This window comes from Anomaloglossus baeobatrachus, chromosome 3 (assembly GCF_048569485.1).
Source record: "Anomaloglossus baeobatrachus isolate aAnoBae1 chromosome 3, aAnoBae1.hap1, whole genome shotgun sequence".
NCBI lineage: Eukaryota > Metazoa > Chordata > Amphibia > Anura > Aromobatidae > Anomaloglossus > Anomaloglossus baeobatrachus.
Genome location: NC_134355.1, coordinates 559,514,972 through 559,530,942, shown reverse-complemented (window position 1 = coordinate 559,530,942; position 15,971 = coordinate 559,514,972). Strand labels below are relative to the sequence as shown.

Sequence of the window (15,971 nt, the reverse complement as noted above, 5' to 3'; positions counted from 1 at the left end):
CACCGTTTTCTCCCTATCACCAGGGCCCTTACCAAGATGCCCTTGAATTTCTCCTTCCCAGTCGGGATATGTGTAAAAGATTTTGGAAAATCTGTGTAGAGTATCACAGCTTCTTCCGTCTCCAGGATCAGCCAAAACCCAAATCTAAGCCGGTTCTTTTGAGCCGTGGCTCTTCTTTTCGGTACAGGTAAGAAGTTGTTCTCCATCTTTATGTGAAATGATCTTCTTTTTGGCTGTGAATTGATATTATCCTAAAATAATTTTTTGCGGTGGACCATCCTAACCCTCTCCAAGGAATATCAGACGTGATAGAAACTGAAGTTCATGTGATGGGTCAGCCGTATTACCCTAGATGTCACAGCCCCATTTTAGTAGTCAACAAAATACTTGCATATAGAGGTCCATGAAACAACTACAACATCCAAATTCTCTATGGTTTTATTACACCATGTTTTGATTGGTATAGTTTTTGAGACTTTTTTTCAGTAAATAGTTCAGTATATTAGAAACTCTAACTTGTTGCACCTATAATATGGAGTATAATTTGTATCATTTTTATTTCATCCATCACCCATAGAAGGCAACCCTAACTATAGAAGATGCCATGGAAAGGTCTCATTGTTGAAAATTTTCTTGTGTCGCACCTACTCTGTTATACACTGTCATGCATTGGTTGTGAATTGTATCGCAATTGACTCAGATTGGTGCGATTCCATGTTTATTGTTAAATAAAGAATTTAAAAAAAAAAAAACTATAGAAGATGCTCGCTAGCCAATAAATCTGTTGTGCTAAATTATAATGCATTTATATTTTGTTTAGTGGGCGAACACAAAGACAGCTTATAGAGTACGTACGGGACACGAGCATCAAGAGACCACCATATGAAAGGTGAGTGGAGTTTTGCAAAGATTGCGGAAGAAAAAAAAGACAATATGTCAATACAACCTGACAGTCTTATGGAGCAGACACAATGTCTTATCTACGATATTTAACTGCAGATTGCAGCAACACACAGACCAGCTGCTGCCCTTTGATGTAACACTTAAAGGGGTTGTCTACTACTTGAACAACCACTTCCCATAACCCATATTTGACCCCGTTAAAATTAAAAAACTTAAACTCTCCTCCCGTGCCGGTCCATTCAATCGGTGTCAGCATTCGCTGTCCGGGCAGCTCACGTGAGGTCATGTGAGTCTGGCACCCAATCAGCACTGGCTTCACTTTAGATAATTAAGTAATCAAGAGGAGGTGAGATCTGCAGCTGACCGCTCACTTCCTGTTGATTACGTATACATCCGAAGTAGTGGACATCCCCTTTAATACATTGACATGTATGGACATCGCTGTATGCTGGAAAGGGGAACAGGTTTAAGAACTGAGCCAACAACTCACTTGGTAGATGCTGGCTGTGCTATACAGCTATCATATGCCTGTAGAAACAGCGACTGGAGCTACGATCGCTGCTGTTTTAACCATTTGGACACTAGTAGGATTAAATAGAGAAATCTCATCAGCCTTCCATGATTTGATCATGACCGCCTTAATGGTTATAATGGCAGCTAGGAAAGGCCCATGAGAGAAGGCCACCATCCTGGTGCTTTTGTGAAGCCCAGCCATTATATATATAATATTAATATTATAAAGCTATGCAATATAAAATTCTATATAATTTTATATTGCATAGGTTGGCAGTTTCAAGCCCAATGAAGTGACTAAAACATAAAGTTTTTAAAAGTTTAAAAAAATCAAATCACCCCTTATATCATCCCTACGAAATGAAGAGATTAACTAAAGAAATATATTTGGTATCACTGCTTAAGTTTCATAAGACAAAAAGAGAAAATAATTCAAAGGCAGGAGAAATGCAGGTTTAAATCCGCGCCAAACCATAGGAGTCCAGTTGTTGTTGTAGTAAAGGCAATTCTCGAATAAGCCTTTGATCTATAACATTTTGTATTTTTCACTTGAACAAGAATATACCTCCAAATATGTCTATATAAATATTGAAAAAAATTGGAAGGTTTTATATCATGTATCATATATTCATGTACGCACAGATTTTTTTGTATACTTTCTGAAAAGGAATTATGCCTTTTTAGTTATATTTTAAAAATATTGGTCATAAATTAAGTATGCCCTTCTATTCCCTATTTTTATCTTTCCTTTCTGTTTTCCCTCCCTTTTTTCGGGTTTTTAAATATCCAGGTCTACATGGACCGTTTTGTAGCTAATATATGTGGTTCCTCCAGGAGCTTTGTTCTTCTTTTTCTCATGTTTTTGATTTGAATTTTTGTTTTCACTTTCATCTTAATTTAATTTTTGGAGAGTTTGCTTAACTTTAAGTCTAATATACATATACGAAGTTTTTTCATTCATTCATTACTGCACAAAGCATTTTTGTTTCCCTCTTTCCGTGCCTTTTTATGACTATTTCAGGATTTTTTTTTATGATATGTATACCACATATCCTTTTTCCCTCTTTCTTCCAAGTTAACACATCATCTGAATTATATTTTTAACTTTTCATGCACTATTTTGATATCATTTTTTAGCCGCTAACACTGCTATTATCCATGCGGCCTGAATTCAGTACTATCTCTGCACGCAAGCGCACACAGTTCTTTCCCATGGTATCAACCTTAAGTTACCCCTTGCGCAGGCGCTCTTTACTTTTTTCATCTGTCACAGGCTTAACCTCATTTCACCTTTTGCGCAAGCGCACTAATTTTTTTCCCACGCTGTCAAACTCCAGTAACCCTCCAAGCGGGTTTCCTGCTGCTCTTGCTCCTAACAATTTGTCCTGTGTTAAATCTCCCGTCAGCTCATCTTTATAGTCACGCTTATTATGTGAATACTTAATCACCTTCCAATATTAATTTCACACTCTCACTGTATTTTACCGCATTGTAATGTGGATCTTTCCACGTCCAGTCTTACACCATTTTTCTGTTTTTCTCTCCTCTGTATGTAGATAGTAATAATAATCTTAGAAATGAAGTTGGCAACAGAGCTAAGAGTTATTCCATTTTAGCTTCATTTTCATTTTTTATTTTTTATTTTGATATAATTTCTAGCCGCTAACATTGCTATTATCCATGCGGCCTGAACTCGGCACTATCTCTACACGCAAGCGTACACAGTTCTTTCCCACGGTATCAACCTTAAGTTACCCCTCGCGCAGGCGCTCTTCACTTTTTTCATCTCTCACAGGCTTAACCTTACTTCACCTTTTGCGCAAGCGCATTCATGTTTTTCCCACGCTGTCAACCTCCATTGACCCTTAAAGCAGGTTTCTTCCTGCTCCTGTTCCTAACACTTCGTTCCGTTATAAATCTCCTGTCAGCTCATCTCTATAGTCACGTTTATTTTGTGAAATCTTAATCACCCCCTAATATTAATTCTATATTCTCACTGCACTTCACCGCATTGTATTGCGGATCTATGTTCAGTCTTACAATAATCTTTCTGTTTTCTATTCCCTCCTCTGTATGGAGGTAGAAATAATAATAATCCTAGCAATCAAAATGGCGACAGAACTTGGAGTTTTATTTTTATTTTCATTTTTTATTTTTCATTTAATTTTTATTTTCTTTGTCGCTCCATTGGGAGACCCAGACAATTGGGTGTATAGCTTCTGCCTCCGGAGGCCACACAAAGTATTACACTGAAAAGTGTAACCCCTCCCCTCTGCCTATACACCCTCCCGTGCATCACGGGCTCCTCAGTTTTATGCTTTGTGTGGAAGGAGGCACACATCCACTCATGCATTCCCATTTTAGTCAGCAGCAGCTGCTGATTTTATCGGATGGAAGAAAAGAGGGCCCCCCACAGGGCCCCCGGCATGCTCCCTTCTCACCCCACTACGTCGGCGGTGCTGTTAAGGTTGAGGTAACCATTGCGGGTACAGAGGCTGGAGCCACATGCCGTTTTCCTTCACCATCCCTTAGAGGCTCTGGGAGAAGTGGGATCCTGACCGGTCATCCATTCACTGGGACCGGGCTCCCTCCGCAGCCCCTGTGGGAATCTGCCGGACAGGAGTCTATGTATCCTCAGGGACAGGGCCCTGCATCTAAAGGTACTCTGTGTCCCCATGGGGACTGTGCATGGAGCGCTTGTTTCACAGACGCTGCAGCAGCTGCTGGTTTGTGAAGACCGGGACTTCCGCGCCGACCGAGCCTGTTTGTCGGCCGCGGTATTAAATTTAGTCCCCGGCTTCATTGCGGCCTAGTACCATAACTCCCGCCCCCGGGCCTGCCAGTCAGGGGTAAGGGCGGGACTGCCGACCTGACGTCGGCAGTGAGGGCTGGAGCATACTTTAGGTTTCCTCCCCCCCCTCACTGATCACTGTGGGGCCCCAGATTCCCGCACTTTACTAGTCGCCGCCCACGGCTCCCTCCTCCCCTGAGAGCTCCGGCAGCCATTTTTACACACATTCTGCCGGTGGAGGATTTCAGGAACGAGCTCTGCAGCTCTGGGAGACCTAAGGCAGGGAATCTGGTGGACACACACTCCGCTTTGAGCGGTCGGTAAGCCACACCGGTCACCCGGTGCTGGTCCCCCTAGGGTGCCGGAGTGTATATATATATATATATATATATATATATATATTTGTATATATTTTCTCTGTTCGGCCGGGTTGTTTACTTTTGGCTATATACCCTCAGTGATCACTCTCCTAGGAGACAACAGCATGTCGTCCACAAGGAGCAAGGGCGCTAAGGCAAAGGGTTTTTTTGCAACCTGTACCTCTTGTGGGGCTATGTTACCTGCGGGTTCCACCTACCCTCACTGTGAGCAATGCTCGACCCCTGTTGCACTTGCTCAGCCGGAGCCTCGGTCACTAGTGGGCCCCTCGGATCAGGCAGACCCTCCTGCTTCCACTGTCCAGGCGGCAGGGACAGAGTTTGCAGTTTTTGCTGAGAAACTCTGAGTCGCTTTCACAATCCATGGCTCAGTCTATGGACAAATGGTCTGCCAAGCTACTAGAAGCCTTGCAGTCCAGACCGGTCCTTACACAGGCCCCGGGCACTGTTGGATCATCGCCTCCAGGCCCCTCTCGGTCTGCGCCGCAGCGTGCTCCTGGGGTGGCCCCTAGGTCTCACGTGGAGGACTCCTGCACGGACCACAGTCCCAGACCGGCTAAGCGGGCTCGCTGGGAATCTTCCCCGACTTCCTCACGCTGCTCGGGGTCTCAGCTTGAGGACTCTCTGGAGGACGAGGCGGACGTCGCAGCTCAGGGCTCTGACCCTGACGTTGCCCTCAATCTTGATACACCTGAGGGGGACGCCTTAGTAAATGATCTTATATCGTCCATTAACCAGGTGCTAGATTTTTCTCCCCCACCTCCACCTATAGAGGAGTCGGCTTCGCAGCAGGAGAAACACCAGTTTAGGTTCCCCAAACGTACACAGAGTGCGTTTTTCGATCACTCTAACTTCAGAGATGCTGTCCAGAAGCACAGAGCATTTCCGGACAAGCGCTTTACTAAGCGCCTTAATGACACACGTTACCCCTTCCCCTCTGACGTAGTTAAGGGTTGGGCTCAATGTCCCAAGGTGGATCCTCCAGTCTCTAGATTGGCGGCTAGATCTGTAGTATCAGTTGCAGATGGCTCATCGCTCAAGGATGCCACTGACAGGCAGATAGAGCTCCTGGTGAAATCCATCTATGAAGCCACAGGCGCGTCTTTTGCCCCGGCCTTTGCAGCCGTGTGGGCACTCCAAGCTAACTCAGCTTGTCTGTCTGAGATTAATGCGGTCACACGTACCTCTGCTCCGCAAGTTGCGTCTTTGACTTCTCAGGCGTCGGCTTTTTCGTCCTACGCCATGAACGCCGTCCTGGACTCTGCTAGCCGTACAGCGGTAGCATCCGCTAATTCGGTGGCAGTCCGCAGGGCCATGTGGCTACGCGAATGGAAGGCAGACTCTGCTTCCAAGAAGTTCTTAACCGGTTTGCCGTTTTCTGGCGACCGATTGTTTGGCGAACGATTGGATGAAATTATTAAGGAATCCAAGGGAAAGGACTCGTCCTTACCCCAGTCCAAACCGAAGAGACCTCAGCAACGGAAAATACAACCGAGGTTTCGGTCCTTTCGGCCCTCAGCCAAGTCCCAATCCTCCTCGTCCAACAGGCCGGAGAAGGGCCAGAGGAACTCCTATGCGTGGCGGTCCAAGTCACGCCCCCAAAAAACCGCCGGAGGCACTGCCTCCAAGGCGGCCTCCTCATGACTTTCGGCCTCCTCATGACTTTCGGCCTCCCCGAACCGCATCCTCGGTCGGTGGCAGGCTCTCCCGCTTTTGCGACGCCTGGTGGCCACATGTCCAAGACCGATGGGTGAGAGACATTCTGTCTCACGGTTACAGGATAGAGTTCAGCTCTCGTCCTCCGACTCGTTTCTTCAGAACATCTCCGCCCCCATCTCGGGCCGGCGCACTTTTTCAGGCTGTGGGCGTTCTGAAGACAGAAGGAGTGGTGATTCCCGTTCCCCCTCAGGAACATGGTCACGGCTTCTACTCCAACTTGTTCGTGGTGCCAAAGAAGGACGGATCATTCCGTCCCGTTCTGGACCTCAAACTGCTCAACAGGCATGTGAGCACCAGAAGGTTTCGGATGGAATCTCTCCGCTCGGTCATCGCTTCGATGTCACAAGGAGACTTCCTAGCATCAATCGACATCAAGGATGCTTATCTCCATGTGCCGATCGCACCCGAACATCAACGCTTCCTGCGTTTCGCCATCGGGGACGAACACCTTCAGTTCGTGGCACTGCCTTTCGGCCTGGCGACAGCCCCACGGGTCTTCACCAAGGTCATGGCATCCGTTGTGGCGGTCCTACACTCTCAGGGACACTCGGTGATCCCTTACTTAGACGATCTCCTAGTCAGGGCACCCTCCCGGGTGGCGTGTCAACACAGCCTGACCGTCGCTCTGGCGACTCTCCAGCAGTTCGGGTGGCTCATCAACTTCCCAAAGTCCAAGTTGACACCGACCCAATCACTGACTTACCTCGGGATGGAGTTTCATACTCACTCAGCGGTAGTCAAGCTACCGCTGGACAAACAGCTTTCGCTGCAGACAGGGGTGCAATCTCTTCTTCGGGGTCAGTCACACCCCTTGAGGCGCCTCATGCACTTCTTGGGGAAGATGGTGGCAGCAATGGAGGCAGTGCCCTTCGCGCAGTTCCATCTGCGCCCACTCGAATGGGACATTCTCCGCAAATGGGACAGGAGGTCGACGTCCCTCGACAGGAACGTCTCTCTTTCCCTTGCAACCAAGACGTCACTTCAGTGGTGGCTCCTTCCCAACTCTCTGTCGCAGGGAAAATCCTTCCTACCCCCAACCTGGGCTGTGGTCACGACGGACGCGAGCCTGTCAGGGTGGGGAGCGGTTTTTCTCCACCACAGGGCTCAGGGAACCTGGACTCCGATAGAGTCTTCCCTTCAGATCAATGTTCTGGAGATAAGGGCAGTGTATCTAGCCCTAAAGGCGTTCCATCGGTGGCTGGAGGGCAGGCAGATCCGCATACAGTCGGACAACGCCACGGCGGTCGCGTACATCAACCACCAGGGCGGCACGCGCAGCCATCAAGCCTTCCAGGAAGTCCGACGGATTCTGCTGTGGGCGGAAGCCACAGCCTCCACCATCTCCGCAGTTCACATCCCGGGCGTAGAAAACTGGGAAGCAGATTTTCTCAGTCGTCAGGGCATGGATGCGGGGGAATGGTCTCTTCACCCAGACGTGTTTCGAGAAATCTGTCGCCGCTGGGGAACGCCGGACGTCGATCTCATGGCGTCACGGCACAACAACAAGGTCCCGGCCTTCATGGCACGGTCTCAAGATCACAGAGCTCTGGCGGCGGACGCGTTAGTTCAGGATTGGTCGCAGTTTCGACTCCCTTATGTGTTTCCTCCTCTGGCGATGTTGCCCAGAGTGTTACGCAAGATCAGATCCGACTGTCGTCGCGCCATTCTCGCCGCTCCAGATTGGCCGAGGCGGTCGTGGTACCCGGATCTGTGGCATCTCACGGTGGGTCAGCCGTGGGCGCTTCCAGACCGCACAGACCTGCTGTCACAAGGGCCGTTTTTCCATCTGAATTCTGCGGCCCTCAACCTGACTGTGTGGCCATTGAGTCCTGGCTCCTAGCGTCGTCGGGTTTATCTCTATTACCTCACTCCGAAGAGTGTCGGAGCTTGCAGCGCTGTCATGCAAATCCCCTTTCCTGGTTTTTCACCAGGATAAGGTGGTTCTGCGTCCTGTCCCGGAGTTTCTCCCTAAGGTGGTATCTCCTTTTCATCTCAATCAGGATATCTCCTTACCGTCATTTTGCCCTCATCCAGTTCACCAGTGTGAAAAGGATTTGCATTCATTAGATCTAGTGAGAGCACTCCGGCTCTACGTGTCTCGCACGGCGCCCCTGCGCCGTTCAGATGCGCTCTTTGTCCTGGTCGCTGGCCAGCGTAAGGGTTCGCAGGCTTCCAAGTCAACCTTGGCTCGGTGGATCAAGGAACCGATTCTTGAAGCCTACCGTTCTTCGGAGCTTCCTCTTCCTTCGGACCTGAAAGCCCATTCTACCAGAGCCGTGGGTGCGTCCTGGGCATTGCGACACCGGGCTACGGCTCAGCAGGTGTGTCAGGCAGCTACCTGGTCTAGTCTGCACACCTTCACAAAACACTATCAAGTGCATACCTATGCTTCGGCAGATGCCAGTCTAGGTAGGCGAGTTCTTCAGGCGGCGGTTGCCCACCTGTAGGAAGGGGTCGTTTTTCGGCTCTCTTTTATTGAGGTATTCTTTTACCCACCCAGGGACTGCTTTTGGACGTCCCAATTGTCTGGGTCTCCCAATGGAGCGACAAAGAAGAAGGGAATTTTGTTTACTTACCGTAAATTCCTTTTCTTCTAGCTCCTATTGGGAGACCCAGCACCCGCCCCTGTTCCCTTCGGGCTGGTTGTTCTTTTGTGTACACATGTTGTTCATGTTGAATTGTTCTTATGGTTCATGGTTTTCAGTTCTCCGAACATCCTTCGGATTGAATTTACCTTAGACCAATTTATAAGTTTCCTCCTTCCTGCTTTTGCACCAAAACTGAGGAGCCCGTGATGCACGGGAGGGTGTATAGGCAGAGGGGAGGGGTTACACTTTTCAGTGTAATACTTTGTGTGGCCTCCGGAGGCAGAAGCTATACACCCAATTGTCTGGGTCTCCCAATAGGAGCTAGAAGAAAAGGAATTTACGGTAAGTAAACAAAATTCCCTTCTTTTCCACTTCCCCATTTCATTTGGATGTCCTATATATATTCTTCACATTTTACATTCATATTTTTCCAACAATCCTCACCTTAATGGTTTTTCTAATAACTATTTCCCCTGATTTTTTTTGTCATGTTCACATTTTATCATTTTTATCATTTTTTTATTTCTTCCAAAATAAATATTTTTTTCATAGCGTTGTTCTCTTGTTCCCATTTTCCTTCTCCTTTTCTCCCCTTTATTTCTTTCTCCCTTCACCCCCCCTTTTTTTTTTTTTCTTCCTGTTTTCCTTCTTCTCTCCTTTTTCTTCCTTTTTTCCTCCTTTTCTCTTCCCCTTTTTGTTCCGTCCTTTTCTTCTCTTTTCTCTTTTTTCCTTTTTTTTCTCTTTTTTTTTTTTCTTTTTTCTCTTTTTTTCCATTCCCCATTGTCAATGTTCACAACTTTATCCATCACCTCGTGCACCTATGAGTCACGAGTTCATGACGTATTCAGTGAATACGTGGCTTCTTTTTAGACATATATAGGAGCACACGGCCAGTCTTTTGCTATAGTATTCTCTGTACATTGTCCTGAGGAAGGGGACAGATATGTCCCTGAAACGCGTAGACCTGTGTTAATAAAGAAAAGGGATTTACTAACAACTGAACTGGATTTTCCATTTGTATTGAAATTTATGACCTATCAATAGAATAGGTCAGCAGTATCAGATCGTTTTGGGTCTAAACCCACCACATCCACCGATCAGCTGTTCCCAGCTCCAACAGCTGCCTGATAAAAACTGTGTACAGAGCGCAGCACTCCCGCACACTGTTTAGTGGCCGCTGCCAGGTACTACAGATCTGCTTCTATTATTTGAGTTGTGGATAGTTAAATGATAAAATAATAACATTCTGGCTGCCTGAATCAACCACTGTCAGGAACTTGCTGCATAAAGGCTTATTCTGCCCAAAAGCATTTATCATACTGTGCTGTAGACTTTCATTAGGGCTGCAGCTTTGCCGCTATGTTCAATTTTTTTGTTTTTGCTTTTCTAAATCTTTCTTACCCCATTCTGATTATCATGGGGGTTTCAACGGTTAGTTCCCACTTATGTTGCATTCATTACCTATCTAATGGATAGATGTTACACGCTGGGACCAAGGAATACCCCTTTAAATATGCCACACGAAATGATTTATCTAGTGGTAGTTGTTTGTAGCCAGAATTGTATTGTTTGCTTCATTTAAATCTATATCTATGCTGGAGATTTAGCGCATTGGCCACCAATCTAATAAAGCTATATTAATTAATGCGTAATCTTGATGAACCTAAATAATGTGCACAGAGTTCTGAAATCATTTTTTTTTTCCATTTTACTGCTGGAGTGGTGCTTTAGATCTAAGGCCTCTGCCCCTATTTTTATGCTTACTTGCCGCTGTCTTCACATTTTTCTACTGCTGCTTGGTCTCCGGCACTTTGTGACCTGCCGGCAGCTTCAGTGCTTCATGGAGTGCACTGGAAGGCATTCTCCAATACAAGTCTGTGAGAGCCTTGTTCTGGCTCTCATAGAGCATTGAGAGCTTGTGACTTAATTTCAAACTTCCAGGCAGTTGCGGGCTCAAGATGGCACTGAAAAGACAGGGGACAGGGACCTTAGATTAAAAGCACCACTCTAGTCGTGTAAAAACAAAACACTGTAGTGGTGCTTTAAAATGGTGGTTCACCCATATTTTTTTATTTTCTAGATCGATATATTGAGAAACAAAGTTTCTTTCAAATACTTTATGTTGGTAATAATGTCTGTGAGAGGCGCTATTGCAGACTGGTGTTCCCCCGCTCCTATTCACGGGCTCCGTGACCTCGGGGATACGGTGACGTCACGTCAAGTTCCTGACACCGCAGCCGGCCGCAATGTCCGTGAGTGATGGGGTGTGGGCAGTGTTTCACCGCTCGTCACAGCCCATCTGTTCCCTCCTCCCTCACAGCAGAGCGCTGCAATCAGGAGACACGCTGAGCTGTGACAGCAGTGAAATACCACCCACAGCCCAGTGACTCAGGGAGACTGCGGCCGCGGTGATGTCACGTGTCCAGAACTTGACGTGACGTCACCGGTTCCCCGAGGTCACGGAGCCCGGGGGTCAGGCATGAGGAACAGCGGTCTGCAATAGTGCCTCTCGCAGGCACTATTACCAGCATAAGGTGTTTGAGAGAAACATTGTTCCTCAATATAATATCGATATAAAAAATATGGGTGAACCACCCCTTTTAAGCATTTAGACTAAGGTGGCAGGTTTTTTTCATACAAATATGGGCATTTATTTATAACAGAATCCTGAGGTATAAGATGTATGACGTTTTCCATAATAATGTTACAAATGATAGCTGTGGCTCTCACTTCTGTGACTCACCCGCGGGGTGGGATGTGGTTGTAAGATGTGCTTTAAAGTAGGCAGGCCCTTATACAGATGTGATAAGTGTTTGTATATTCCAATGTTGGTGAATATCAAAACCTCTTGAGCTACATACTGACTAGTGTGTACTTTGTCCAAATCTTTACATATTTATGTTGGCAAGCTGCCATTCTCTGAATGACTGATCAGATTTTTTTTACTGGCTAATAAAAATAATTTCTTAAAATAGTTTAGCTGGTTTATTGTATTTTTAGGTGCCTTTTTTCTCTTTTATTCTGATTTTCGGGAGAGTTTTGAAAAAGCACAATTACGTCTCCATAGTTGTGAATTACACTGGGGAACAATTTGAAAAAAAAATTTTGTTGAGTTAGGTTTTTGAGCTGATTTATACTAAAATTGGCATGCTGATTCCAAAAATGTAGTCAGTTTTTTTCTATCACGTCAAGTTTTTCCTCCTCAACTTACCTGCCATAGAAGCACAATTGCATTGATTTCTGTAATAAGACTTGTTATCTGAGGACAATTCGACTCATATAGAGCTACGTGGCAACTTGTAAGAGTAGTCACAACTAAAAAACATATTTGTCATGCCTATTTCTTATATATTTCATTTTTTGTTCATATTTGTACTATTTAAAAAAAAACCAACACTTTTTAGGTACAGTAGTTTACATATTTTTGAGAAGACAAAAATCCTATAGTTCAAAAACTTGACGTGATGGAGAAAAACTGAGATCATTTCTGGATTCAGCATCCAAAAATTAAGAACAGTTGTCTAACCTAACTCCTAAAAAATTGCGTTCCCCAGTGTTATTATTCTCTTGAAAGGGGTTCTCCCACAAAGCACATTATAATCAATAGATCTTGGAATAATAATAATTTCAACAATTGGATGTGTTAAAAAAAAATGTTCCTGTGCTTAGATAATCTTATGTATGTGCCCCTGCTTTGTACTGTGTAATGGCCATGTCTGATCGTACAGGAACATGGTTTGATCATACCACATCTCCTGGTATGAGAAAGGACAGCAAGGGATCGCAGCTGATTCTTTCTCTGAGGTAAAACCTTTCCCTGCCTATTTAAAAACAATGTTTTACCTCAGAGAAAGAATCGTCTGTGATCCCTTGCTGTCCTTTCTCATACCAGGAGATGTGGTATGATCATACCATGTCCCTGTACGGTCAGACACGGCCATTACACAGTACACAGCAGAGGCACATATATAAGAGTATCTCAGCACAAGAACATTTTTTTAACACATCCGATTTTAGAATGTCTTTTTATTCCAAACTCTATTGATTTTAGTTTGTGGGAGAACCCCTTTAATAACTCACGTTTGTGGAGAAATGCTGTTTCCATCTACAGATACACTTCTTAGGTAATGCAAACACAGCACAGAATATAGATAAAAAACCAGTGTTGAAGCAGATATTGTACCCATCAGACACATTGTACAGCAAATATAGGAACGAACTAATACAGAATCTGAGCACAATAACTAAGCAGATGCGGGAGTATTGTGCGTGTGGTGTAACCCGTATCTCTGATAAGCTGGGATCTCTCTCATCATTGCTTGTATATGTAGTACCTGCTTGTGTATTAACAATTGGGCTTTGGTGTCAGTGGGTTTCTCCTGACTGCGTTGCTCTCTGTCCTGCAGGAGACACAGCAAACCCAGAGTGTCCCCTTGCACTGTGGTCCCTGACTCTCCAAAGCAGGTGCGTCTAGATATACAGCACTGGGTGCCTCTTGCTTTGCTGTTCCTCTTGCTTGTGACTTTCCTATGTGCTGTTTCTGTGTTGTCTTAGACTCCTTTACTTTCTTTTAACATTCTTTTTATTTCTTTTTTTAAATGTTATGCTCTAATTTTTCCTATATCTTTATGCTTATCTTGCTGCTTAATGTATGCTGTAACTCTGTAGTTCCCTCCCCAATGTATTTACAAGACACACTGAAATGTACTACATACTTGTAAAGTCTGTTCTACACCACACTACTGCTGCCATACCTTCTCCACACCCGTTTTACTTAAAGGGGTTGTCTAGGCTTGGGATGAAAGTCCGTGGTCACTCCTTATGACTACAGACTTCTGATTTCTCGCAGCGTGTACATGGCTCACTGTCAGGATTCCCTTGTGCTGGTCAAAGCCGGGTGGTCTTGTGAATGCAAGTATGTGATTTGCATGCTAGTGGCCACATTCCGACTAAACATGTGTGGCCTAGCACAGTACAAGTAAATGAAGCAAGGCCACCACTTGGCCACATGTATGTAAATCCCATACTTGCAGTGTCGTGACTGCCCTCACTCAGCGCTGGCATTGGCGAATTCTGAAAGCAAGCAATCAGCATGCTGTGAATATTCAAAAGTCTGAACTCACATAGACGTTTGTCCTAAATTTTGACAATCACGTTAAGGTTTCTTACATTACTTGCTAATTCACTACCAGTTTACAACTTTTATTTTTAGCTAGAGATGAGTGAATAAATTAAAGTCAAATCGCATGCTACTCAAATTATATAAAATCTGCATTCGCCAAAATGTGTTTTGTTTTTTGTTTTTTTTTTTGTTATTTCCCTTGTGGATCCAGCAAAATGGCAAACACTGGCCATCGTTCTTATAGACCATTAATGGCCATCAAAATGTTTAAAAAAGACCTTATACTCACGTCACTGGTGCTTACGCTGCTCACATCCACCCATCAAGTCTTCATTGCATCTTCAGAATGGCTTGAGCTGCACTGAAATCCTTGGGTTTGCTAGGTCCACCTAGGCCCAGAGGGTTCTGCGCATGCACCCACAGAGGTCGAGGCCCATGGCGTCACAGCGTGCACCATGACCTTTTACGGGTTGCATGCGCAAAACCATCCTGGGTCTAGCAAACCCGACTGAGGCCCCAGAGATTTATGTGCTGCCCACACTGATTCAAAGATGCAATGAGAACCAGACAGGTGGTGGTGAGTATAAGGATTTTTTTTTGCTTTTTGCATTATTGTAATGCTGAGCATAATAAAGGGTCATTAAATTTGAATAACTTCTCCACAAATTGATTTTCCCTGGAAAAAGCACAACACAGGCAAATTCAAATGTTACCTGATCCACTCATCTCTAATTCTTACGCTACCATATATTTGGGCACAGAGTAGAAAATTTATATGATAGAATTGAATAGTAGATGAGTTGACTTTGCTGTAGTTTGATACCAACATTTCTACCTTTTATTTTCTTGCAGATCATCCCTTTCACTGAGAGTGTGAAGACTCCTATTTCACCTTCCTCCCTTATCCTGTCCCCTCAGTCTTTTTTTAATCCTCCCCCCTCACCCCTGCCCAAAAGCACAGCCAGAAATGAGAACATCTCCGTTTCTCCACGGCAGGAGGAACTTGGCAGAGGAGCTCCGGAGAATGCAGGATCTTCAGTTCACTCACCATTACAAGGTCTATACCCCAACCCAAACCCCTCCTTGCAGAATAAGAAGGACCCAGGAGAAATTCTGGGTTCTGAAAATGTCCATCAGGTTGACGATGTCAGGTTGTGGGGAAAGGGGGTTTCCGATTCCCTTTTTTTGACTGAAGAGTTTATAGATGATGATCCAGCAGACATCTCCTTTAGTGGAGGAGCAGATTTGTTCATCTATGGTGGGACGGTAGATCCACCTGATCATGGTGATCCCCCACCAGAAGAGTATTACCTAGATGATGTGGATGAGCGAGATTTTAATGGCAATACAAGGCCAACTGACGCTAGTGAGTTACTGGAAATGAAAGCTCAGGCAAGTTTCATGCAGAGTCTTCTGAGCCCATCAGAAAATGGATCCCTAATTCATCACCGCTCTGAAAGCAGCTCCCTACTTCACCATCGCTCTGAAAGCAGTTCCCTTACAAACCTAAATGGTATTCCCTCATTCTCTCGATCCGCTAATCATTCCACTGCCAGCTCAATGATAAATTTTCCAGCTTGCTCAGTGCGCTCAGAATCAAGTTCAGCTTTTCAGTTTGGAGATATTCTGGACCAGCTGGAACAGCTTAGCTACCCTCCGACAACCACCGAGGACTCTAGCAGCTCAGACGATGACTCTTGGGACTCTGAAGACGAGACTCCAATTGATATGAACTTATTCTTCAGCAATCCATTGACACAATATACCAATTTTAATCAACTTGGGCTGCAGGATAAGAAGGATGTCCCTGATGTCTGATAATGAGGAGGATCATATGACATTCAGAATGACCACATCATCTGGTGGTTTAAGTCCTAGCGGTACATGTTCCATAGGTTTTACTGGAGAATATTATTTTCAGCAGCTTGTTGGATTGTGCTTTCCATCTTGTTAATTTC

At 45.2% G+C, this 15,971-nt stretch overlaps 1 protein-coding gene across 1 annotated transcript in view; it reads left to right on the top strand.

Moving 5' to 3' along the window:
• FARP2 (FERM, ARH/RhoGEF and pleckstrin domain protein 2) overlaps positions 1–15,971 on the top strand; it is a 196,411-nt gene that overhangs the window by 107,964 nt on the left and 72,476 nt on the right. Inside the window, exons 10-13 of the mRNA XM_075340858.1 lie at positions 24–187; positions 821–889; positions 13,298–13,355; positions 14,866–15,070. Of these exons, the coding sequence (XP_075196973.1) occupies positions 24–187; positions 821–889; positions 13,298–13,355; positions 14,866–15,070 (496 nt within the window). The remainder of the gene's footprint in view (positions 1–23; positions 188–820; positions 890–13,297; positions 13,356–14,865; positions 15,071–15,971) is intronic.